A 26499-nucleotide genomic window follows, 5' to 3' on the forward strand; every position below is an offset into this window, starting at 1 on the left:
ATTAATTATAAACTAAGAGTAAGGAATACAATGCACGTCTTGGTTAAACTTATCGGAGAGAACCTAGAGCATATGAATTTTCTCATTTAATCCTTTATGTTATTCTTCTATTTAACTCTAAATTTGATTTCCTTGTGATTACCAATCATTCATATGAATACTATGAATATCCAATGGTCATGCAATATTAATATTCTTTTCTCTAAATTAACATCTCCAATGGTCATGCAAGACATCAATTTAAGAAAACTTAAGGAACCTATGAACTTGTTAATTTAATAACGATTAGAAGAGAAATATTGGTTTGGTCCACCTAATCCTTTGTCTCGTTTTACCCTATAAATCTATTAATTTACCAAGGTACGATCGCCTAACGATATAATCAATTAGGATTAAGAAAGGAGCGCAATAGGATAAAATCTAATCACAAAACGGAAATCAAATTTAGATTTAAACATCAAAATTTCATAAATTCATGAACAATAGTTCCCATAGCCTTAGCTATGAACTCAGTTACTCATGCTAAGAAAAGAACTAAAACAATCATAAACAAAGTCATAATCAAAAGAAATAGCAAACTAGAGTGTGAGATGTGTTCCCGGTCTTCAAGTACGATCGCTTGAAGCTCCAAGTGTCGCCAAGCATGTGCCAAGGATCCCGTGCAAGAGAGACGAGATCAAATGTATTCTAGAGCCAAAGCGAAGATGTAAAAACGGTTCCCTTTTACGATGCTTGAGATCTCCTTTCAATAGAGTTTGAAAACCCTAAAGACTCTTAATAATAGGGTTTCTCGCAGATGAGCACAGCCTTGAGCACGACCGTGCATGGACTCGAAGCACCCCGTGCTTGTTGGAAGGGTCTAGGCGTGCTGGTTGCTGTGAAACTCTAATCTTTTATTAATTTGGGCCCAAAATCCACTTGCGGCCTCTTTATACCAAACTACACAATTAATAAATTAGTGTAAAACTCAAATAAAATAAAGGTCAAATATGACTATATGGGCTGTAAAAGAGGGCCTAATTACAAACTTATCAACTCCCTACACTTATCTATTTGTTTGTCCTCAAGCAAAGTGCTGGTTAAGCGAATAACATAATAACTTTAAACATAATACCACACATGGAACCCGAAACAACGAAGATAGAGAGAGCAACAAGAGTAATATCAATGAGGCTAAGCAATAAAAGGATTCCCAATTAGAATCTTACAATTCTATACTTTTCACTCAAACGTCAAACTAAGGTACTCTAATTCTGTCTCTCACTAAGGGACAAAATGAGATATCACTCAGTTCTCCTAAAGAAAGTGTACTACCATAGGCTTGACTATAAACCAACTTTCTACTAAATAAATTAAATGCAACTTAAAATCATGAGGTCTTTTTTAGGTTATAATGTGGTCAAGGAGTTATAATAATTGAGGTGAGATAAATGAAAGGAAGGGGATATACAAAGGGGTAATAAATTATAAAAATTATAAACATCCCCTAAGTTTACAAATAAAGCTCTTGGAGTAATTTTTATATTTTTGTATATAAACAATATCTTTACTCCTCTCTCCTTTCAATCATATATAACCCTTTTTCTTTTCTTTTCTTTTTTTCTATTTTTCATTTTCTTTTTCATACTTTCTTTCTTTCATTTTGCACATGAGAGATATAGAGGAGAATTAATCAAACAATTTAATAACTCAATTGCTCCATTCATAAACTCAAGGTCATCAAAATATTTTATAAATTTAATGCAAGGGACCAAGAAAATCAATAAAGCTCAAAGTGGACAACTAGTTGTATCTCAAACATGCTGAAGGCCAAGAATAAAAATCCTATTATGCCTCAATCATATTAAAAACTGTTGTTAGCAATCTACACTAGCAAATGCACTAGGATTGCAGCAAGTGATGAGTAAATTTAAGATCCAAATATCGTCTCCACAGGGAATTTAGATTCAAGTATCACTTCATAGAATTATAACCATTTAAGCTTTTTCGAAATTGTAAAGAGAGTGGTAACATCTAATAACAGCAAACTGGAACAATTAAAAGTAAAATGAACTTGCAGAAAACAAAACAATGAACACACAGTTATGTGATAACAGAGGGAGAAACCATAGCTAGGGAATTGCTTCACCAAAACTCCAATGTTTAATCAATAAAGTTCTGAATTAACAAGCAATTGGAAAGAATGACAATCAGTTTCACATTATAATATTCAGAGGTTAATTCCTTAGCTCAATGAACCTAACATTCAATTAAACCATTCTAATTCCTTAGATCTAATTCAATTCAATGTTGCTTTAAGTGTAAGAAACCAAAAGATTGCAAGATCAAAGTTCCTTATCCCTAAGAAAACTAAAATCTCGGTGATTGGTTTAGATCTGAAGAACAAATTCAATTTCCATTGACAAAGGTTCCTCTGAATTTAGTTAATCAAATTTCCATTCAATTCACACGTGAAGTTCAGAATCAATCACTCAATCTATTCCAAAGCTTGAAATCCAGATCCAAATCAATTCAACATGTTCATTTCAGATCTACAATCCCTAACTATGAATGAATTACACAACCATGGCAGCAGAAGAAGAAAAAGAAAGAGAAGAAGAGAAGAAGAAACTCAGAAACGCCATGGAAGCTTGCTCCACTCCAATTCCTCTTCGTGAAGCTCCAAGATCTGAATCCCCACTCCTCTCTCTCACTTCCTCTAACCAGAAACTAACTAAAAAAATTGAAAATGAACAGAATCCCCTTTTTCCGGATCGCTTCTGGTATTTATAAAATTTCCCAAATCTTCACGTCATCACTTTTATGAGAAATAGTAGTTACGCAGAGAGTTTTTGGTTGCGCGTTAACACTTTTCCCAGAAATAGTGGCCACGCGCATTTTCCTGATATTGAGAGCTCTCTGGAACTATCACTCTTGATGATAAAAGTGACAACGCAGAGCCAAGGTAGTTGCGCGTTATCACTTTTTCTGATAAAAGTGACTACGCGCAGCTCGCCAAGTTGAAGACTCTCTGGAACGATCACTTTTGATGACAATAGTGGTTACGCAGAGCTTTCTTGATATTTTGCCTCTATGGAACTATCACTTTTAATGATAAAAGTGGTAATGCCCAGGCTTCACTTCTTCTTTGAGCTCTGAAGTGATCACTTTCACTGACAATAGTGATCACTTCCAGTCTGCAATTTCTTATTCTTGAGTTTTTGGAGTCCAGACTTGCTTCTTTCCTCTTCCTTGTCATCAAACCTCCATGAATATGATCCTTGCTCAATTTATTCCTACAAAAACAAGATTAAAAACTTAATTCCTAAGCAAAAATTTTACAATTGCTAAAATAACTACATATGTAAACAAAATTCAATTCCTTCTCTTTTTCTCAGTTTTTCTGCTTCCTTTATACATTTTTCTTATCATTTGTGTTAGAATTATGCTAAAATATCAGTCAAAATATGGATTCATCACTACCCCAAACTTGAATTTTTGCTTGTCCTCAAGCAAATCAAATTAAACCAAGGGTAATTCTTCCACTTTCAGAAACCATTTCATAACTGCTATATCAGAATTTTTCAATTTGTAATTCTGTGTTTTCTGCAAAATTTTCAATCAAGATATTCATCCAATTACTCATCATTGCAACCACAATGCATTCATCAAATTTTAAGCAAGAATTGCTATCTAAGTGAATATATCAGCCAAGTTCATGTGAGAAACATTAAAATCATGATCACTTCTCACTGGACAGTGTTTCCCTCAATTCTCATCAGTGTTTAAGTACTGTTTTCTCTCTTTAATCATCAATTCAGCTACACTCTACCATATGCTTGCCCAATTTCTCTATCTCCTCTGCTTAGTACAGTCAATCACACATCAAGAGGACTTTTTACAGTTTATAACAGGGCTTAGGTTAAGGTAGATACTGAACAAAATAAGAAACAAGTTGCAATTTTAAAAGATCAGAAGCATTTTGAGTGAATGACTTTAAAACTAGTCTGGTTTAGCATCAATTCACATTAAATTCCTCAGTTATGTAGCAGACTAATCGTTTTTGTGCAGCAGAATTTTTATTTTCCTTTTTCTTCTTCTCTGCAACAGTTTACTGCTAATTTCTTCTGTTTGATCTCCATTTTGCTCTTTTCAACTCAGATTCTATTTTTGGACTCATGTTTAACTCTTCCATAGTTTTGCTGCATAATTTTTAATGTTTCTGCAGCACTTTTGTTCTTTTGTTCTGACTTTTTGAACTCAACTTAGATAGCTTGCTACTCCCTTACCCCAAACTTAAAATTTTGCTTGTCCTCAAGCAACTTAATTTGATGCTACCCCAAACTTAGTTTTAAAACTCATTCTTGATTAAACTCACAATGCCTTTGATCAATTTGAATGGTAAAATTGGTTTTTCAGCAAGGCGTGTAAGGAAGTTAACTCAAGAAAAGGGAATATTAAGCTCAAAAGGGGTAAACTAGGGCAATTAATCATAAGGGAAGGCATTTTAGGCTAACTAAGTATATCAAACATGGCCTCTATCATGTGTGTGAGAACTATAACATGCATATTCAATTAAGAACAAGGGCAAGTTCTAGAGAATGCAGTAAAATCTGATTAATCACACAAGGAAAGAAGTAGGTAGCTCAAGTCTCACTAGGCCTTTATAAGTGATCATGTGAATTAATGAAAACACAATGCACTTTTCAGAAATATATGCACCTAGTGGCAACTGCCTCATTTTTGAAAATACAAGTGTGATCTCATTTTGAGAATGGGAAAAACAACTTAAAAAGAAATTCACACTGAATTCACAGCCAGCAGTTTATTATCTATTCTAGTATTTTGGTGTTTTTCAACAACAATTCAGTGTAATGTGAGGCTACACATGAATAAGAGGTAGAGAATGAAACCCCCCTTTCATGGCAGCTTGTGCAAGAGTCACCATCCAATGTGTGTGAGTGTTGTGTGTGATATTCTCTGCACAAAAACACCAGATTTCCATTAACTCGCAGCAAGATAAAGGTAATTAGTTAAGAAGCTAATATAATTGCAAAATAGGTAAGTGAAAATTAAACCAAAGTGTACCAATTAGTGATTACAACCCAAAAAGTTTAAACTACCAGAAATTTACAAGAATCTAATAACAGAATTTAAATTCCTAGACTAATCTTCTGCTGCATCTTCTACCTCTGAGCTTTCCTCTTCAGAACCTTCTTCTTCTTCTTCTTCTTCTTCCACTACCTCTTCAAATGGTGGCTGAGGAAAGTGGGTTCTGTATATTGGCATATTCTTGAAAATAGAAGAACGAAGGCACTAGGCATTCTCTGCTAAGTCTGGAGTATGATACATTTCTTCTTTGGTCATTCCTAATTTCTGACCAATATTCAGCATAATACATTCCATTAGCATGACTCCAGCTTTAAGGCTATTATGCAGCTCAGTCTGCCTTTCAGCAAGTTGATTCTGCCCTTCAGCTAGCTGCTTCAGAGTGTCCTTCATCATCATTGGTTTCTCTTTCTTGAATTGTGAAGGAATTGGGGCTGCAGAAGTGCAGGAAATAGTTGCATAAATCTCTTTGATCAGAGCTGCAGAAATGGATGGTGCAGCTCTGATTTTCTCTTGATAATCACCAAACTCTACTCCTGCGTCTTCACAAAGTAGTGTAATTACTGAAGGAAAGGCTAATGAATCCCTTTTTGTCTTCAGTATTCCCAAGATACATTCACTTATTACCTCTCCCACATTTATGTAGATGTTGGAGACTATGGCAAAAAGCAGAGCAGCCCTCTTCACAGCTAGTGTGGAGCTATGTTTGACAGGCATGAACGAATTTAAAATAAACATGCTCCATCCCATGTGGTGCCTGATCTCCCAATCCTTTCCAGAATTTGCACAAAATCAATATCTGGACTTTCTTTAAATGTTTTGAAGTCCAGCTGTGCAGCATGTTGTGCAGAATTAATTTCTAGCACCCTGTTGATATTTACTGGTGAGAAGTCAATTCTCATGCCCTTGACCATGGAGCTGAACTTAGGGGTTCCTTTCCCTTTAAACTTCATGGCATTGGCATAGAATTCTTGAGTTATTTCCCTCCAACCCAGGCCAGCTGTTGCACAGAAGAATTCCCAGCCTCTTTTCTGGATTTCCTCTTTAAATTCAGGATAGTTGTTCCCAGCTATTTGGAATGCTCTGTCAGGAACAATTTTTCTTCTTAGAATATTGGCTCTGAAAAAGTTTTCATGAGCCAAACTTCTGAATCTCAGATCATGTGTGGCTGGTGGTGAGGATCCTGAAGGTACAACTGTTCTTGGTGGGGGTGATGGTGTAGGTGAGGGTGCAGGTGCAGGAGATCTTGTTGAAGATGGTGGAGAAGGTGAAAGTTCAGATATAGGTGCAGATGATCTTGTCTGAGGTGAGGGGGAAGGTGAGGGTTCAGAGATCTGAATAGGTGAAGAGCTTGAGACACCATCAGTTTTGGCCCTCTTTGATGCAGCAGCTTGGAGATTTCGGCTGGATCTTCTTGTTGGGGTTGTGGAATATACAGCTCGTTTCTTCTTAGGAGTGGTAGAAGATGCAGCTTGCCTCTTCTTAGAAGTGGTAGAAGATGCAGCTTGCTTCTTCTTAGGAGGACCTACAGGTGTGTTGAATGAAGTCCTAACCATTTTGGAATTTTCTTGGTTGAGATGCAGAAATGATATTCGAACAAGGAAGAAGAAGCTTCTGAATCGCAATGCAGAGGTTGATAAGTGGAGAGCTCTTAGAGAGGGAAGGGATTTTTGATTTAAAAACGTATGTGCGTATTCACCCTTAGCAATATTTATAGGCACGCCCAAGCACGTGACTACTTTGGAGAATAAAAGTGAGTTTTATGTTATTAAAATTCCCAGCGTGATCACTATTATTCGTAAGAGTGAATGTTCCAGAGAGTGAATTTTTCAGGGTGAGGCGCGCGTTATCACTATTGCTGAACAAAGTGATAACGCGCAGCAAAGTGATAACTTTTTTCAATAAAAGTACTAACGCAGAGATATTAGAAGTTTACTTACCTGTGCGTAGTCACTCTTGACAGAAAAAGAAAGCGTTCCAGAGAGTTCATTTTCCCATCTGTCTCTGCGTGATCACTTTTATCAGTAAAAGTGATTGTTTCAGCAGAAAACCTCAAATTGCATTCTCTGCGTAGCTTCTTTTCTGCAATAAAGTGACTCCTCTCATTAATCAATTACCTCTAAAACCTCAATTAATTAAATTTTCACTCTTGAATCCATCAAATACACACTCTTCACATTGAATCTCAGTTCAAGTATCTCAATTATGCCTCAGAAAATCAGATTCAGTGGACTATTCACATACATTATGCAGAAACTTCCAGAAATTGGTAAAATCAGATTATGCAGAATCTTAAACTCTTAACTACACATTCACCTCATCAATTCTCAGATTAAGCAACCAAATGCACCTCAGAAACTCAGATTCAGCAATATTTGTGTAGAATTTTTGCAGCATATCAGAAATTTACAGAACAATAGTATGCAAAATTCTAAAAACACTATAGAAAGCTTAAACTAGGTTAGAAATGTGAGTTGCCTCTCACAAAGCGCTTCTTTAATGTCACTAGCTTGACATTAGTTGTTCCTCACTCGAGAGGAACCAATTTCAAGCATGATATGTTTCTTGTAAACTCTTCTCCATGATAGATCTTCAGTCTTTGGCCATTGACCTTGAATTCCCTCCCTGTTTTCTGATCTTCTATAAGAATTGCTTCAAAGGGAGAGGTTTCCTTTATTAAAAATGGTCCAGACCATCTAGATTTCAATTTCCCTGGGAACAATTTTAACCTTGAATTGAATAACAGCACTTGTTGGCCAGGTCTGAAATCTTTTTGCAGAATGAACTTGTCATGGATTCTCTTGGTTCTTTCTTTGTACAACTTTGCATTCTCATATGCTTGCTGTCTGAATTCCGCCAATTCATGCAGCTGCAGAACTCTCTTCCTTCCAGCACTTGACAGATCAAAATTAAGCCATTTTGTAGTCCAATATGCTCTATGTTCCAGCTCAAGGGGTAGGTAACAGGCCTTTCCAAATACTAACTGATATGGAGACATACCAATTGGAGTTTTAAAAGCAGTTTTGTATGCCCACAATGAATCATCCAGCCTCTTTGACCAATCCTTCCTTGAGTTGTTCACTACCTTCTCCAGAATTTGCTTGATTTCTCTATTTGAAACCTCCACTTGTCCACTTGTTTTTGGATGGTAAGGAGTAGCAACCTTATGCTTCACACCATATTTCATTAATACAGCTTCAAGATACTTGTTGCAAAAGTGAGTACCTCCATCACTTATTAGCACTCTAGGCACACCAAATCTTGAAAAAATGTTCTTTTTTATAAAAGAAATCACTACCTTTGCATCATTTGATCTGGTGGGAATTGCTTCTACCCATTTAGACACATAATCCACTGCCACTAGAATGTATTCGTGTGAAAATGATGGGGGAAATGGTCCCATGAAATCAATCCCCCATACATCAAACAATTCCACTTCTAAGATGTTGGTTAATGGCAGCTCATGTCTTCTTGATATATTTTCAGTTCTTTGACATTTGTCACAGTTTTCTACATACCTTTTGGCATCTTTGAAGAGTGTAGGCCAAAAGAAACCTGCTTGCAACACTTTTGCAGCAGTTCTTGAACTTGCATGGTGGCCCCCATATTCTGAATTATGACAATGCCATAATATCTCAGCTTGCTCACTTTGTGGAATGCATCTTCTAAGTAACCCATCTACTCCAATTTTGAATAAGTATGGGTCTTCCCACACATAGAATTTGCTGTCATGTAGGAACTTCTTCTTTTACTGCCAAGTAAACCTCTTTGGTATGAATTGAGTGGCTTTAAAATTTGCAATGTCAGCAAACCAAGGTATGTTATCCACTGCGAACAACTTTTCATCTGGAAACTCTTCATTTATTTCCAATGATTCAGTGGTTGAACTCTCCAAAGGTAATCTGGATAGGTGGTCAGCAACACTGTTTTCTTTTCCTTTCTTGTCTTTGATTTCTAGCTCAAATTCTTGGAGGAGTAGAATCCATCTTAATAATCTGGTCTTTGCATCCTGTTTTGTCAAAAGATATTTAAGAGCAGCATGATCAGTGTATACAATCACTTTTGAACCCATTAAATATGATCTGAACTTATCAAAAGCATATACAACAGCTAAAAGTTCTTTTTCTGTTGTTGTGTAATTCACTTGTGCAGGATTTAACACTTTGCTTGAATAATAGATAGCATGTAATTTCCTGTCTTTCCTCTGTCCTAAAACAGCACCCACTGCACTATCACTTGCATCACACATGAGTTCAAAAGGTAATTTCCAATCTGGTTTTGCAAGAATAGGTGCAGAAATCAGTTTCTCTTTTAAAACAGAAAATGCATGCAAACAATTATCATCAAATATGAAATCTGCATCTTTTACAAGTAAATTACTCAAGAGTTTAGCAATCTTGGAAAAATCTTTTATGAATCTTCTATAAAAACCAGCATGTCCTAAAAAACTTCTAACTCCCTTAACATTGATAGGTGGAGGCAATTTACTAATGACGTCTATTTTAGCTTGGTCCACCTCCATTCCTTTCTCTGAAATTTTGTGACCAAGGACAATGCCTTCTTGTACCATGAAATGGCACTTTTCCCAATTTAACACAAGATTAGTGTCTTGACATCTCTGCAAAACAGTGGATAGATTAGCTAAACAATCATCAAAAGAATCACCAAAAACAGAGAAATCATCCATGAACACTTCTATGATGTTTTCTACCAAATCAGAAAAAATAGAAAGCATGCATCTTTGGAAAGTGGCAGGGGCATTACACAAACCAAATGACATTCTCCTATATGCAAAGACTCCAAATGGACATGTAAATGCATTTTTCTCTTGATCTAAAGGATCTACAGCTATTTGATTATATCCTGAATACCCATCAAGAAAACAATAAAATGAATGTCCAGCAAGTCTTTCTAGCATTTGATCTGCAAATGGTAGTGGGAAATGATCTTTTCTGGTTGCATCATTTAATTTCCTATAGTCTATGCACATTCTCCATCCAGTCACAGTCCTAGTAGGGACAAGTTCATTCTTTTCATTAGGTACAACTGTCATACCACCTTTCTTTGGAACAACTTGGACTGGACTTACCCAATTGCTGTCAGAAATTGGGTATATTATTCCTGCATCTAACAGCTTTATGACCTCTTTTTTAACTACCTCTTTCATGGCTGGGTTTAACCTCCTTTGTGGCTGCTTCAAATAAAATTCTGTGCTTACAAAATGAGGGATTTATACCTTTCAGATCTGCAATACTCCAGCCAATTGCAGATTTGTGTTCTCTCAAAATTCTGAGCAATTTTTCCACTTGTTCTTCCTTAAGTTCATTATTGATGATGACTGGATTTTCATGTTTCTCATCCAGAAATGCATACCGCAGGTGTGAAGGGAGTTGTTTCAGTTCTAGCCTTTGCTTTTCCTTTTCTTTATCATCCTTTTCTAGCTTCTCCTTCACTGAATTTTCTGCAGATTTTCGAATTGGCAGAGCTTCTAGTTACTGCTGCACTTCCTTAATGTATTCTTCATACAGAAGTTCAGATTTATTGCTCCCTGCAGATATTATTTCTTCTAACACAGCAAGTTCATCAATTTCATTAATATGGCGTTGTGTAATGAAAGCATCCAGTATATCTATCTTCATACATGTGCTATCTTCAATTGGATATTTTAAAGCTTCAAACACATTAAACACTACCTTCTCATCTTGAACTCTAAGCATAAGTTCACCTTTCTGTACATCTATTAAAGCTCTCCCTGTTGCAAGAAATGGTCTCCCTAGGATCAAAGGAATGTTAGAATCCACCTCCATGTCCAGAATTACAAATCTGCAGGAAAAATGAACTTGTCAACTTTAACTAATAAATCTTCAACAACTCCATATGGATAAGTATATGATCTATCAGCTAGCTGCAGTGTAATGTTGGTGGGCTTCACTTCCTCTATGCCAAGTTTCTGCAGAACAACAATGGCATCAGATTTATGCTTGCTCCCAAGTCACACAATGCTCTTCCCACAGTGCAGTTTCCTATTTCACAAGGAATGCTAAATGATCCAGGATCTTTCAGCTTTTGAGGAAGCTTTCTCTTGAGAATGGCACTGCACTCCTCTGTCAAAGGTACTATTTTTTCATGCTCTAGCTTTCTTTTTCTGGAAAGTAGTTCTTTCATAAACTTTACATATGAGGGCATTTGCTCCAAAGCTTCTGCAAAAGGAATGTTAATTTGTAATTTCTTAAAGACATTCATAAACCTTTCAAATTGTTCCTCTTGTTTAGGATTTTGGACTCTTTGAGGATAGGGTAGCCTCTTGTATTTTTCTGGGTCTATTGGCTTACAAGCTTCCTCAAAGAGTTGCTTTTTGGTTTTCCTTTCAGAATTCATGGGAACTTTTTCTTTTTCTTCTGAATGGTCTTTCTTCAATAGCTTAAAATTTCCTTGTTGCAGATCTTGTTCACTATTTCTTTCTACTGCATCATTCACTTTCTTTTCTGCTGGTTTAGGGCTTGCAACTACAGCTCCACTCCTTGTAGTTATGGCTTGACATTGCTCTTTAGGATTGATTACTGTATTGCTTAGAAATCTTCCTTCATCCCTGCTGGATAATTGTTCAGCTAATTGTCCGATCTGTGTCTCTAGTTTCTTCATGGAGGCTTCTTGGTTTTTGAAGCTTGTTTGAGTCACCTTTATGAATTGCAGCATAGTCTCTTCCATCTCAGTCAACCTCTCATTCATAGGTCTGGAAAATTTTTGATTTCCTTGAGGTTGAGTGGATGAATTCCTCTGAAAATAAGGCTGTTGTGTTGCTGGACCTGCATTAGAAAAAGGCAAATTTGAATTAGAATTCTTTGCAGCAGAATATTGATTATTCCAATTAGAATATTGCTGAGTTCTATTATTCGAAAATTGAAATCCAGGGGGATATGATGGCTGTTGTCTCTGAAAATTATTCATATAATTCACTTGCTCTTATGGTTCACTTGTGGATGCCTCACATGCACCATTTGCATGGTTTCCTCCACAAAAATCACAACTTAGCTGACTGGTACGCATACTCCCTGTTTGCAGATTGTTGATTTGTTGTGTTAAGGCAGCTAATTGTTCTGAAAACAATTGATTTTGTAGCTGATTTTGTGCAAGAAAAGTTTCCAGAACTTTAGTTTCATGACCAGAGTTTCTTCCTTGGTTTCTTGAGTTTGAATTCTGATACATTGAAGATGCCATCATGTCAATAATCCTTTGAGCTTCTTCCAAGGACTTTGTATTTAATGAACCTCCAGCAGCAGCATCAACCATTGTTCTTGTTACTGCATTCATCCAATTATAAAAAGTCTCTAATTGCATCCAATCTGGAATACAATGATGTGGACACCTTCTAAGTAGTTCTTTGTATCTTTCCCATGCTTCATACAATGATTCTCCTTCTTGCTGCACAAAGGATGTAATTTCTCCTCTCAACTTAGCAGCTTTGGATGGAGGGAAGTACTTAGTTAAAAACTTATTCACAAGTTCTGTCCAGGTTGTGATGCTTCCTTGTGGTTAAGCTTGTAACCAACATTTTGCTCTATCTCTCAAGGAAAAAGGAAAAAGTCTTAATCTGATAGCTTCTTCACTAACTCCATTCATTCTTATGGTGTCACATAGCTGCAGAAAATTTGAAATATGCAGGTTAGGATCATCAGAATTTCCTCCAGCAAAATGATTCTGTTGGACTAAATGTAGTAGGGCAGGTTTAATCTCAAAATGGTTGGCTTGAATAGTTGGCCTAATTATAGAAGAGTTAAAACCTTGCATGTTACGAATAGCATAGTCCCCTAATGTTCTAAATCTGTTCTGTTCTGCCATTTCTATTGCTGGATTTGGTTGTCTCAAAGGTGTAGATGTTCCTTTCACTCTAGGATTACTCTGAGATTCTGGAGAATGGACAGCTTCTAACTCACTATCACTCCCTATGGCTTTTTCTGCTCTAGACTCTTTTCTCAATCTTCTCAAAGTTATGTCTATGTCAGGATCAAAGACCAGAATTGATTTATTCTTGTTTTTACCATGCATATACAAATCAGTTTGAAGCAAAATTAGACTACAATTGATACTCAGAAATGCACAACAGAAATCATGCAAAATCTATCAGTAAAAGCATATAGAAACTTAAATCTAGCAGTTGCAGAATTGTAAAATTATGTACAAATATGCAGAATGACAATTACAACTATGAAGAACAATGAAAACTGAAATTATGCAGATAACAAAGATGTAAAAATTCTATGCAGCAGACAGAATTATTATGCAGAATATTACACAAGGTGCAGTAAAATTATGCAGAAAGCAATTTGAAAGCAAAGCAACAAATTAAATGCTCAATCTAGTTACTTTTCTGCTACTAATGATATTGAAATGCAAAATTCCCCGGCAACGGCGCCAAAAACTTGTTGTTAGCAATCTACACTAGCAAGTGATGAGTAAATTTAAGATCCAAATATCGTCTCCACAGGGAATTTAGATTCAAGTATCACTTCATAGAATTATAACCATTTAAGCTTTTTCAAAATTGTAAGGAGAGTGGTAACATCTAATAACAGCAAACTGGAACAATTAAAAGTAAAATGAACTTGCAGAAAACAAAACAATGAACACACAGTTATGTGATAACAGAGGGAGAAACCATAGCTAGAGAATTGCTTCACCAAAACTCCAATGTTTAATCAATAAAGTTCTAAATTAACAAGCAATTGGAAAGAATGACAATCAGTTTCACATTATAATATTCAGAGGTTAATTCCTTAACTCAATTAACCTAACATTCAATTAAACCATTCTAATTCCTTAGATCTAATTCAATTCAATGTTGCTTTAAGTGTAAGAAACCAAAAGATTGCAAGATCAAAGTTCCTTATCCCTAAGAAAACTAAAATCTCGGTGATTGGTTTAGATCTGAAGAACAAATTCAATTTCCATTGACAAAGGTTCCTCTGAATTTAGTTAATCAAATTTCCATTCAATTCACACGTGAAGTTCAGAATCAATCACTCAATCTATTCCAAAGCTTGAAATCCAGATCCAAATCAATTCAACATGTTCATTTCAGATCTACAATCCCTAACTATGAACGAATTACACAGCCATGGCAGCAGAAGAAGAAAAAGAAAGAGAAGAAGAGAAGAAGAAACTCAGAAACGCCATGGAAGCTTGCTCCACTCCAATTCCTCTTCGTGAAGCTCCAAGATCTGAATCCCCACTCCTCTCTCTCACTTCCTCTAACCAGAAACTAACTAAAAAAATTGAAAATGAACAGAATCCCCTTTTTCTGGATCGCTTCTGGTATTTATAAAATTTCCCAGATCTTCACGTCATCACTTTTATGAGAAATAGTAGTTACGCAGAGAGTTTTTGGTTGCGCGTTAACACTTTTCCCAGAAATAGTGGCCACGCGCATTTTCCTGATATTGAGAGCTCTCTGGAACTATCACTCTTGATGATAAAAGTGACAACGCAGAGCCAAGGTAGTTGCGCGTTATCACTTTCTCTGATAAAAGTGACTACGCGCAGCTCGCCAAGTTGAAGACTCTCTGGAATGATCACTTTTGATGACAATAGTGGTTACGCAGAGCTTTCCTGATATTTTGCCTCTTTGGAACTATCACTTTTAATGATAAAAGTGATAATGCCCAGGCTTCACTTCTTCTTTGAGCTCTGAAGTGATCACTTTCACTGACAATAGTGATCACTTCCAGTCTGCAATTTCTTATTCTTGAGTTTTTGGAGTCCAGACTTGCTTCTTTCCTCTTCCTTGTCATCAAACCACCATGAATATGATCCTTGCTCAATTTATTCCTACAAAAACAAGATTAAAAACTTAATTCCTAAGCAAAAATTTTACAATTGCTAAAATAACTACATATGTAAACAAAATTCAATTCCTTCTCTTTTTCTCAGCTTTTCTGCTTCCTTTATACATTTTTCTTATCATTTGTGTTAGAATTATGCTAAAATATCAGTCAAAATATGGATTCATCAAAAACATGTAATTAAAAAGAGAAGTCTTAAGTTGATTCCAAGTCAAGTTCTAGAGCATAAATCTTAAGGAGATAATCACACAAAACAATGAGGAAAGGGGTACAATTAATTAAATTAAGATAGAAATCCCCTTTAAGGCTCAAAACTCACATCTATTTAAAGTTTAATGTAGAGCATAAAAGTAAGGAACTTAGCTAATTATTAGTTTCCAAATGAAAGTATAATGCTAATAATAATCACTCAACATGCTTTTCTATCTGGAAAAATTGGGTTCAATGAGAGAAAAAGTTTTAAATTATCATAAAAAAAAATAGCATAGACACTTTACTCAAGAACATGCAATAACAATTATATAATCAGGAATTACTCCCTCATATTTAAAGCAAAACATTGTCCTTAATGTTTGAAAGCAATCAAATTAAAAGCATGCAAAGAGGGCAATTGAATAAAAAAGAAAGAGGTTCTCTGAAAATTCTTGGCGCGATGGGTTCAGGTGAGGGAGCACGGCCATGCTGAAATCTTAAGCACGTCCATGCTTATGATGTAAAGCTTCTCTCACAATTGCGACTGAATGCCGTGTATGGGATGAGCACGGGCATGCTTTCAGATCAGAGCTCAAAAGTGTGTGCGAAAACAATCAACTTCATTCTTGCAATCTTTCAATATGCTTATTCTTTATTCTAAAAATAAAATAACAATAGAAAAATTAAAATAAACAAAAAGAAATAAAATTTAAAAAGAATAAAAGATATAGGTTGCCTCCAAGGAGCGCTTGTTTAACGTTATGAGCCTGACGTTCCTATTAAATCAAGGTGGGAAGAAGGCATGAGTCTCAGAGGTGACTCTCTTGATATGTGATTGTCTCCCCAGCAGCTTTGCCTCTCCAACACCTATTACATCAAAAAAAGTATTCATAAGATGGGGATTAGAATAAAGAGAAGAAAATTTAAGCTTCGAATTAGGAGGCTTATTAATGGATGGTTTAAGCTTTTGTCTTTTCTTCTTCTTATAATGCTTCCTCCTTGGCCTTCTTCTTGTGCTTCCATGCTTCACATAAATTGGAGGAGGAGAAGCAACATTCACAGTGCTCACAAAGTGACAAGACTCTTGGCTAGAAGGGTACTTGAAAGAATTGAAAACTTGAAATACAACTTCTTCATCATCTAGCCTCACTGTGAGCTTTCCTTCTTGTATGTCTATGATGGCCCTAGTAGTGGCCAAGAACGGTCTCCCTAGTATGATGGGGACATCATCATCTTCCTCCATGTCAAGTACCACAAAGTCAGCAGGAAATATAAACTCCCCAACTTTTACAAGTACATTCTCCATTATGCCTTTGGGGTATGTGATCGACCTATCTGCCAACTGAAGTGACATGGAGGTTAGCTTAGGTTTATGCATTCCAAGCTTCCTGAAAACAGAATAAGGCATAAGATTAATACTTGCCCCTAAATCACATAAAGCCTTATCAATATGAGTTTTTCCAATTGTGCAAGGAATAGTAAAACTCTCTGGGTCCTTAAGCTTAGGTGGAAGCTTTTTAAGGACTATAGCTGAACACTCTTGGGTGAGCTTCACAGTTTCATGTGCTCTCAACTTTCTTTTATTGGTCAAAATCTCCTTTAAAAATTTAGCATATTTGAGCATTTTGGGGATAGCATCAATGAAAGGCATATTGATGTGCACTTTGCCCAATAAGTCTACGAACTTGTAGAACTCTTCATCATAAGGAGGGTGACCTTGCAGCCGCTGTGGGAAAGGTATCTTAGGCTCATAGGGCCTTGGTTGAACAATAGGCTCTTCCTTTTTTTTCCTTTTCAGGCTTTTCACTTGAAGCACAGTCTTGCTAATAGTGATGCACAGTTGTGCTTTGATCACTACATGGGCGTGCTTGTATAAGCACGGTCGTGCTTCTGTTGTAACAGGGGCGTGCTCATCAGTAAGCACGAGTGTGCATGTAGAATCAGCATGGGCGTGCTTCTCTATAAGCATGGGCGTGCATGTGCCTATGTTCTGCAATTCTTGTAGTTTCTTCCCACTTCTAAGGGTGATGGCATTGCATTGCTCCCTTGGATCAAGCTCAAGCTGAGATGGCAGTGTTCCCATCACTTTTTGACTCAGAAGGTTCGTAATTTGCTCTAATTATGCACTCATCTTAGATGAGTTGGCTTTATTTCGGATTTAACCTCTGCTAACCTCTTATAAGTTCTCTCAATATGTTGGTCCAACTTGGATTCAAGCTCTATCATCCTCTTATCAGAGTAATGCACATATTGCATCATCTGTTCTTGAAAGTTAGACTAAGATCTAGGGGCTTCTTTCCCTTCTGGTCTTGCTCCTTGATTTTGCATATAGGGAGGGCGATAAACACTTGAATTTTGACTTCCAAAGCCATTCCCCCAAGAGTTAGGAAGATTACTCGTCCATCCTGAACTGTGATTGCCCATGAAATTTACCTCCTCTTGCTTAGATTCTGGGCTTGCAGGAGCTCTTATAGGTTGGTCTTGAGCCTTCATTAAAGATTCTAGTTGCTTTGCAAGGGCTGCCATTTGGTTCATTGGTGGGCTGCTGCTTTCTGCTTGGTAGACTGGAGCAGTCTCTTTCCTCTTGATGTCGTAAGAGTCAGCGGTGTGCCATTGAAAGCTAGAAGATGTCATCTCATCTATTAGTTTGTATGCATCATCTAGATCTTTTCTTATGAAGGACCCTTCTGTTGCAGCATCAATTGTAACCCTGGTAGTGATTGACAGGCCACTGTAAAAGATTTGCACCTGCCTCCAAGTCAAAAAATCATGATGAGGACATCTCCTTAAAAGCTCTCCAAATCGCTCCCATGCCTCGAATAAGGATTCTGCTTCATGTTGTTGGAAGCAACATATCTCCATCATAAGCTTAGAGGACCTTGATGGAGGAAAGTACTTTCCCAAGAATTGTTGAGTGAGATCCTCCTAAGTTCTGATGGAATTGGCAGGGAGTGAGGAAAACCATGCATTCACCCTTTCAGATACTGAGAAGCGAAAAAGTCAGAGTTGAATAGCATCGTTGGAGACTCCATTGTACTTTATGGTATCTGTCAATCGAAGAAACTTTGTCATATGCAGATTGGGGTCTTCGTTAGGCATGCCCCTAAACTATATAGAGTTCTGAACCATGGTTATGAGTGCTGGTTTCAACTCAAAATTGTTTGCCTCCATATTTGGTGCCGCGATGCTTCCAGGAGTGCCTCTAGCAGTAGGTGTCATGTAATCTTAGATCGATCTCCTTCCCTCTGCCAGTCTTTGCTCTCTCACTTCTTTTCTTTGTCTACAAACAGTTCTTTCAATCTCCGGATCAAATAAACAAATTGTAGAGTACTTAGAACGAGTGAGCATACATTAAAATAAATTGTGAAAAAAAAAATAAAAAATAGAAATTATAAAATATAAAAAAAAATTAACAATAAACAAAACAGAATTAAAATAAAATAAAACACAAATTGCTTAAATCAATTAAATTTGAGATTTTCTTAATATTGAAAAAGCAATACCCGGCAACGGCGCCAAAAACTTGTTTGGAGAGCAAGTGTACCCATCGAGAAGTAATAAAGGGTTCTTAAATTAAGTTCCCGAAATATCGTCCTACAAAGATTGTTTTTCAATTACTAAGAATTTCCTAATTCAATTGTTTAAGCTTCAAAGATATGAGATTAATTAAAACAAGAATTTATAAAATTAATACTAAGAACAAGGAATACAATGCACGTCTTGGTTAAACTTATCGGAGAGAACCTAGGGCATATGGATTTTCTCATTCAATCCTTTATGTTATTCTTCTATTTAACTCTAAATTCAATTTTCTTGTGATTACAAATCATTCATACGAATACTATTGATATCCAATGGTCATGGAATATTAATATTCTTTTCTCTAAATTAACATCTCCAATGGTCATGCAAGACATCAATTTAAGAAAGCTTAAGGAACCTATGAACTTGTTAATTTAATAACAATTAGAAGAGAAAGATTGGTTTGGTCCACCTAATCCTTTGTCTCGTTTTACCCTATAGATCTATTAATTAACCGAGGTACGGTCGCCTAACGATATAATTAATTAGGATTAAGAAAGGAGCGCAATAGGATAAAATCTAATCACAAAATGGAAATCAAATTTAGATTCAAACATCAAAATTTCATAAATTCATGGATAATAGTTCTCATAGCCCTAGCTATGGACTTAGTTACTCATGCTAAAGAAAAGAACTAAAACAATCATAAACAAAGTCATAATCAAAAGAAATAGCAAACTGGAGTGTGAGATGTGTTCCCGGTCTTCAAGTACGATCGCTTGAAGCTCCAAGTGTCGCCAAGCATGTGCCATGGATCCCGTGCAAGAGAGACGAGATTAGAGGTATTCTAGAGCCAAAGCGAAGATGTAAAATGATGAATCCATATTTTGACTGATATTTTAGCATAATTCTAACACAACTGATAAGAAAAATATATAAAGAAAGCAGAAAAACTTAGAAAAAGAGAAGGAATTGAATTTTGTTTACATATGTAGTTATTTTAGCAATTGTGAAATTTTTGCTTAGGAATTAAGTTTTTAATCTTGTTTTTGTAGGAATAAATTGAGCAAGGATTATATTCATGGAAGTTTGATGACAAGGAAGAGGAAAGAAGCAAGTCTGGACTCCAAAAACTCAAGAATAAGAAATTGCAGACTGGGCGTGATCACTATTGTCAGTGAAAGTGATCACTTCAGAGCTCAAAGAAGAAGTGAAGTCTGGGCGTTACCACTTTTATCATTAAAAGTGATAGTTCCAGAGAGGCAAAATATCAGGAAAGCTCTGCGTAACCACTATTGTCATCAAAAGTGATCGTTCCAGAGAGTCTTCAACTTGGCGAACTGCGCGTAGTCACTTTTATCAGAAAAAGTGATAACGCGCAACTACCTTGGCTCTGCGTGGTCACTTTTATCATCCAGAGTGATAGTTCCAGAGAGCTCTCAATATCAGAAAAATGCGCGTGGCCACTATTTCTGGGAAAAAGTGTTAACGCGCAACCAAAAACTCTCTGCGTAACTACTATTTCTCATAAAAGTGATAACGTGAAAATCTGAGAAATTTTATAAATACCAGAAGCGATCCGGAAAAAAGGGATTCTGTTCATTTTCAGTTTTTTTAGTTAGTTTCTGGTTAGAGGAAGTGAGAGAGAGGAGTGGGGATTCAGATCTTGGAGCTTCACGAAGAGGAATTGGAGTGGAGCAAGCTTCCATGGCGTTTCTGAGTTTCTTCTTCTCTTCTTTTCTTTCTTTTTCTTCTTCTGCTGCCATGGCTGTGTAATTCGTTCATAGTTAGGGATTGTAGATCTGAAATGAACATGTTGAATTGATTTGGATCTGGATTTCAAGCTTTGGAATAGATTGAGTGATTGATTCTGAACTTCACGTGTGAATTGAATGGAAATTTGATTAACTAAATCCAGAGGAACCTTTGTCAATGGAAATTGAATTTGTTCTTCAGATCTGAACCAATCACCGAGATTTTAGTTTTCTTAGGAATAAGGAACTTTGATCTTGCAATCTTTTGGTTTCTTACACTTAAAGCAACATTGAATTGAATTAGATCTAAGGAATTAGAATGGTTTAATTGAATGTTAGGTTCACTGAGTTAAGGAATTAACCTCTGAATAGTATAAAGTGAAACTGATTGTCATTCTTTCCAATTGCTTGTTAATTCAGAACTTTATTGATTAAACATTGGAGTTTTGGTGAAACAATTCCCTAGCTATGGTTTCTCCCTCTGTTATCACATAACTGTGTGTTCATTGTCTTATTTTCTGCAAGTTCATTTTACTTTTAATTGTTCCAGTTTGCTGCTGTTATATGTTACAAATCTCATTCCAAAATTCGTATGGCTCAAATGGTTATAATTCTGTGAAGTGGTACTTGAAACCTAAATTCCCTGTGGAGACGATATTTGGATCTTAAATTTACTTATCACTTGCTGCAATCCTAGTGCACTTGCTAGTATAGATTGCTAACAACAAGTTTTTGGCGCCGTTGCCGGGGAATTTTGTTGTTTAATATCATTAGTAGTAGAAAAGTAACTAGATTGAGCATTTATTTTGTCCCCTGGATTTCAATTTCGAATAATAGAACTCAGCAGTATTCTAATTGGAATAATCAATATCTGCTGCAAAGAATTCTAATTCCAATTTTCCTTTTCTAATGCAGTCAGCAAACAACAGCCTTACTTTTAGAGAAATTCGTCCACTCAACCTCAAGGAAATCAGAAATTTCCAAGCTATGAATGAGAGGTTGACTGAGATGGAAGAAACTATGCTGCAATTCATGAAGGTTACTCAAACAAGCTTCAAAAACCAAGAAGCTTCCATGAAGAAACTAGAGACACAGATTGGACAATTAGCTGAACAATTATCTAGCAGGGATGAAGGAAGATTTCCAAGCAATACAGTAATCAATCCTAAAGAGCAATGTCAAGCCATAACTACAAGGAGTGGAGCTGTAGTTGCAAGCCCTAAACCAGCAGAAAAGAAAGTGAATGATGCAGTAGAAAGAAATAGTGAACAAGATCTGCAACAAGGAAATTTTAAGCTATTGAAGAAAGACCATTCAGAAGAAAAAGAAAAAGTTCCCATGAATTCTGAAAGGAAAACTAAAAAGCAACTCTTTGAGGAAGCTTGTAAGCCAATAGACCCAAAAAAATACAAGAGGCTACCCTATCCTCAAAGAGTCCAAAATCCTAAACAAGAGGAACAATTTGAAAGGTTTATGAATGTCTTTAAGAAATTACAAATTAACATTCCTTTTGCAGAAGCTTTGGAGCAAATGCCTTCATATGCAAAGTTCATGAAAGAACTACTTTCCAGAAAAAGGAAGCTAGAGCATGACAAAACAGTACCTTTGACAGAGGAGTGCAGTGTCATTCTCAAGAGAAAGCTTCCTCAAAAGTTGAAAGATCCTGGATCATTTAGCATTCCTTGTGAAATAGGAAACTGCACTGTGGGAAGAGCATTGTGTGACTTGGGAGCAAGCATAAATCTGATGCCATTAGTTGTTCTACAGAAACTTGGCATAGAGGAAGTGAAGCCTACCAACATTACACTGCAACTAGCTGATAGATCATACACTTATCCATATGGAGTTGTTGAAGATTTATTAGTTAAAGTTGATAAGTTTATTTTTCCTGCAGATTTTGTAATTCTGGACATGGAGGTGGATTCTAACATTCCTTTGATCCTAGGGAGACCATTTCTTGCAACAGGGAGAGCTTTGATAGATGTGCAAAAAGGTGAACTTATGCTTCGAGTTCAAGATGAGAAGGTAATATTTAATGTGTTTGAAGCTTTAAAATATCCAGTTGAAGATAATACATGTATGAAGATAGATATACTGGATACTTTTATTACACAACACCATATGAAAGAATTTGATGAAACTGCTGTGTTAGAAGAAATAATATCTGCACGGAACGACAAATCTGAAACTCTGAATGAAGAAGATATCATGGAAGTGCAGCAGCAACTAGAAGCTCTGCCAATCCAAAAACCTGCAGAAAATTTAGTGAAAGAAGAGCTGAAAAAGGATGATAAAGAAGAGGAAAGGCAAAGGCTAGAACTGAAACAACTCCCTTCACACTTGCGGTATGCATTTTTGGATGAGAATCATGAAAATCCAGTCATCATCAATAATGAACTTAAGGAAGAACAAGAGGAAAAATTGCTCAGAATTTTGAGAGAACACAAATCTGCAATTGGATGGAGTATTGCAGATCTGAAAGATATAAATCCCTCATTTTGTAAGCACAGAATTTTATTTGAAGAGAATTTTAAGCCTGTTGTGCAGCCACAAAGGAGGTTAAACCCAGCCATGAAAGAGGTAGTTAAAAAAGAGGTCATAAAGCTGTTAGATGCAGGAATAATATACCCAATTTCTGACAGCAATTGGGTAAGTCCAGTCCAAGTTGTTCCAAAGAAAGGTGGTATGACAGTTGTACCTAATGAAAAGAATGAACTTGTCCCTACTAGGACTGTGACTGGATGGAGAATGTGCATAGACTATAGAAAATTAAATGATGCAACCAGAAAAGACCATTTCCCACTACCATTTGCAGATCAAATGTTAGAAAGACTTGCTGGATATTCATTTTATTGTTTTCTTGATGGGTATTCAGGATATAATCAAATAGTTGTAGATCATTTAGATCAAGAGAAAACTGCATTTACATGTCCATTTGGAGTCTTTGCATATAGGAGAATGCCATTTGATTTGTGTAATGCCCCTGCCACTTTCCAAAGATGCATGCTTTCTATTTTTTCTGATTTGGTAGAAAACATCATAGAAGTGTTCATGGATGATTTCTCTGTTTTTGGTGATTCTTTTGATGATTGTTTAGCTAATCTATCCACTATTTTGCAGAGATGTCAAGACACTAATCTTGTGTTAAATTGGGAAAAGTGTCATTTCATGGTACAAGAAGGCATTGTCCTTGGTCACAAAATTTCAGAGAAAGGAATGGAGGTGGACCAAGCTAAAATAGAAGTCATTAGTAAATTGCCTCCACCTGTCAATGTTAAGGGAGTTAGAAGTTTTTTAGGACATGCTGGTTTTTATAGAAGATTCATAAAAGATTTTTCCAAGATTGCTAAACTCTTGAGTAATTTACTTGTAAAAGATGCAGATTTCATATTTGATGATAATTGTTTGCATGCATTTTCTGTTTTAAAAGAGAAATTGATTTCTGCACCTATTCTTGCAAAACCAGATTGGAAATTACCTTTTGAACTCATGTGTGATGCAAGTGATAGTGCAGTGGGTGCTGTTTTAGGACAGAGGAAAGACAGGAAATTACATGCTATATATTATTCAAGCAAAGTGTTAAATCCTGCACAAGTGAATTACACAACAACAGAAAAAGAACTTTTAGCTGTTGTATATGCTTTTGATAAGTTCAGATCATATTTAATGGGTTCAAAAGTGATTGTATACACTGATCATGCTGCTCTTAAATATCTTTTGACAAAACAGGATGCAAAGACCAGATTATTAAGATGGATTCTACTCCTCCAAGAATTTGAGCTAGAAATCAAAGACAAGAAAGGAAAAGAAAACAGTGTTGCTGACCACCTATCCAGATTACCCTTGGAGAGTTCAACCACTGAATCATTGGAAATAAATGAAGAGTTTCCAGATGAAAAGCTGTTCGCAGTGGATAACATACCTTGGTTTGCTGACATTGCAAATTTTAAAGCCACTCAATTCATACCAAAGAGGTTTACTTGGCAGCAAAAGAAGAAGTTCCTACATGACAGCAAATTCTATGTGTGGGAAGACCCATACTTGTTCAAAATTGGAGTAGATGGGTTACTTAGAAGATGCATTCCACAAAGTGAGCAAGCTGAGATATTATGGCATTGTCATAATTCAGAATATGGGGGCCACCATGCAAGTTCAAGAATTGCTGCAAAAGTGTTGCAAGCAGGTTTCTTTTGGCCTACACTCTTCAAAGATGCCAAAAGGTATGTAGAAAACTGTGACAAATGTCAAAGAACTGGAAATATCTCAAGAAGACATGAGCTGCCATTAACCAACATCTTAGAAGTGGAATTGTTTGATGTATGGGGGATTGATTTCATGGGACCATTTCCCCCAACATTTTCACATGAATACATTCTAGTGGCAGTGGATTATGTGTCTAAATGGGTAGAAGCAATTCCCACCAGATCAAATGATGCAAAGATAGTGATTTCTTTTATAAGAAAGAACATTTTTTCAAGATTTGGTGTGCCTAGAGTGCTAATAAGTGATGGAGGTACTCACTTCTGCAACAAGTATCTTGAAGCTGTATTAATGAAATATGGTGTGAAGCATAAGGTTGCTACTCCTTACCATCCACAAACAAGTGGACAAGTGGAGGTTTCAAATAGAGAAATCAAGCAAATTCTGGAGAAGGTAGTGAACAGCTCAAGGAAGGATTGGTCAAAGAGGCTGGATGATTCATTGTGGGCATACAGAACTGCTTTTAAAACTCCAATTGGTATGTCTCCATATCAGTTAGTATTTGGAAAGGCCTGTCACCTACCCCTAGAGTTGGAACATAGAGCATATTGGACTACAAAATGGCTTAATTTCGATCTGTCAAATGCTCCAGGAAGAGAGTTCTGCAGCTGCATGAATTGGAGGAATTCAGACAGCAAGCATATGAGAATGTAAAGTTGTACAAAGAAAGAACCAAGAGAATTCATGACAAATTCATTCTGCAAAAAGATTTCAGACCTGGCCAGCAAGTGCTGTTATTCAATTCAAGATTAAAATTGTTCCCAGGGAAATTGAAATCTAGATGGTTTGAACCATTTTTAATAAAGGAAACCTCTCCCTTTGGAGCAATTCTTATAGAAGATCAGAAAATAGGGAGGGAATTCAAGGTCAATGGCCAAAGACTGAAGATCTATCATGGAGAAGAGTTTGCAAGAAAAATATCGTGCTTGAAATTGGTTCCTCTTGAGTGAGGAACAACTAATGTCAAGCTAGTGACATTAAAGAAGCGCTTTATGAGAGGCAACTCACATTTCTAACCCAGTTTAAGCTTTCTATAGTGTTTTTAGAATTTTGCATATTATTGTTTTGTAAATTTCTGATATGCTGCAAAAAAAAAAAAAAATTCTACACAAATATTGCTGAATCTGAGTTTCTGAGGTGCATTTGGTTGCTTAATCTGAGAATTGATGAGGTAAATGTGTAGTTAAGAGTTTAGTATTCTGCATAGTCTGATGTTACCAACTTCTGGAAGTTTCTGCATAATGTATGTGAATATCGTACTGAATCTGATTTTCTGAGACATAATTGAGATACTTGAATTGAGATTCAATGTGGAGAGTGTGTATTTGATGGATTCAAGAGTGAAAATTTAATTAATTAAGGTTTTAGAGGTATTTGATTAATGAAAGGAGTCACTTTATTGTAGGAAAGAAGCTACGCAGAGAATACATTTTGAGGATCTCTGTTGGAACAATCACTTTTACTGATAAAAGTGATTACTCAGAGACAGATGGGAAAATGAGCTCTCTGGAATGCCTCCTTTTTCTGTCAAGAGTGACTACGCACAGGTAAGTAACTTTTAATATTTCTGCGTTAGTACTTTTACTGAAAAAAGTTATCACTTTGCTGCGCGTTATCACTTTGTTCAGCAATAGTGATAACGCGCGCCTCACTCTGAAAAAAAAAACCACTCTCTGGAACATTTACTCTTACGAATAATAGTGATCACGCTGGGAATTTTAATAACATAAAAGTCACTTTTATTCTCCAAAGTAGTCACGTGCTTGGGCGTGCCTATAAATATTGCTAAGGGTGAATACGCACATACGTTTTTAAATCAAAAATCCCTTCCCTCTCTGAGAGCT

At 36.2% G+C, this 26499-nt stretch overlaps 1 protein-coding gene and 2 non-coding genes across 3 annotated transcripts; all 3 read left to right on the top strand.

Moving 5' to 3' along the window:
• Positions 1-1371: 1371 nt before the first annotated feature.
• On the top strand, positions 1372-25398 carry LOC113850894 (the record flags this gene model as incomplete). Its single annotated transcript, XM_027481417.1, is given in 10 exon segments — positions 1372-1376; positions 6246-6387; positions 16918-16989; positions 17125-17220; positions 23137-23249; positions 23350-23588; positions 23694-24407; positions 24699-25032; positions 25066-25198; positions 25252-25398. Coding segments are annotated over 10 exon segments (1995 nt in total), but the record flags the coding sequence as incomplete, so codon positions are not given.
• On the top strand, positions 12437-12543 carry LOC113851787. The gene has a single exon (XR_003502351.1). It is a non-coding gene; the product is annotated as a small nucleolar RNA R71 (small nucleolar RNA).
• LOC113851766 lies at positions 17884-17990 on the top strand. Its single transcript, XR_003502331.1, has one exon. It is a non-coding gene; the product is annotated as a small nucleolar RNA R71 (small nucleolar RNA).
• Positions 25399-26499: the final 1101 nt, after the last annotated feature.

This window comes from Abrus precatorius, unplaced genomic scaffold, assembly GCF_003935025.1.
Source record: "Abrus precatorius isolate BTA unplaced genomic scaffold, Abrus_2018 Scaffold9, whole genome shotgun sequence".
NCBI classification, from domain to species: domain Eukaryota; kingdom Viridiplantae; phylum Streptophyta; class Magnoliopsida; order Fabales; family Fabaceae; genus Abrus; species Abrus precatorius.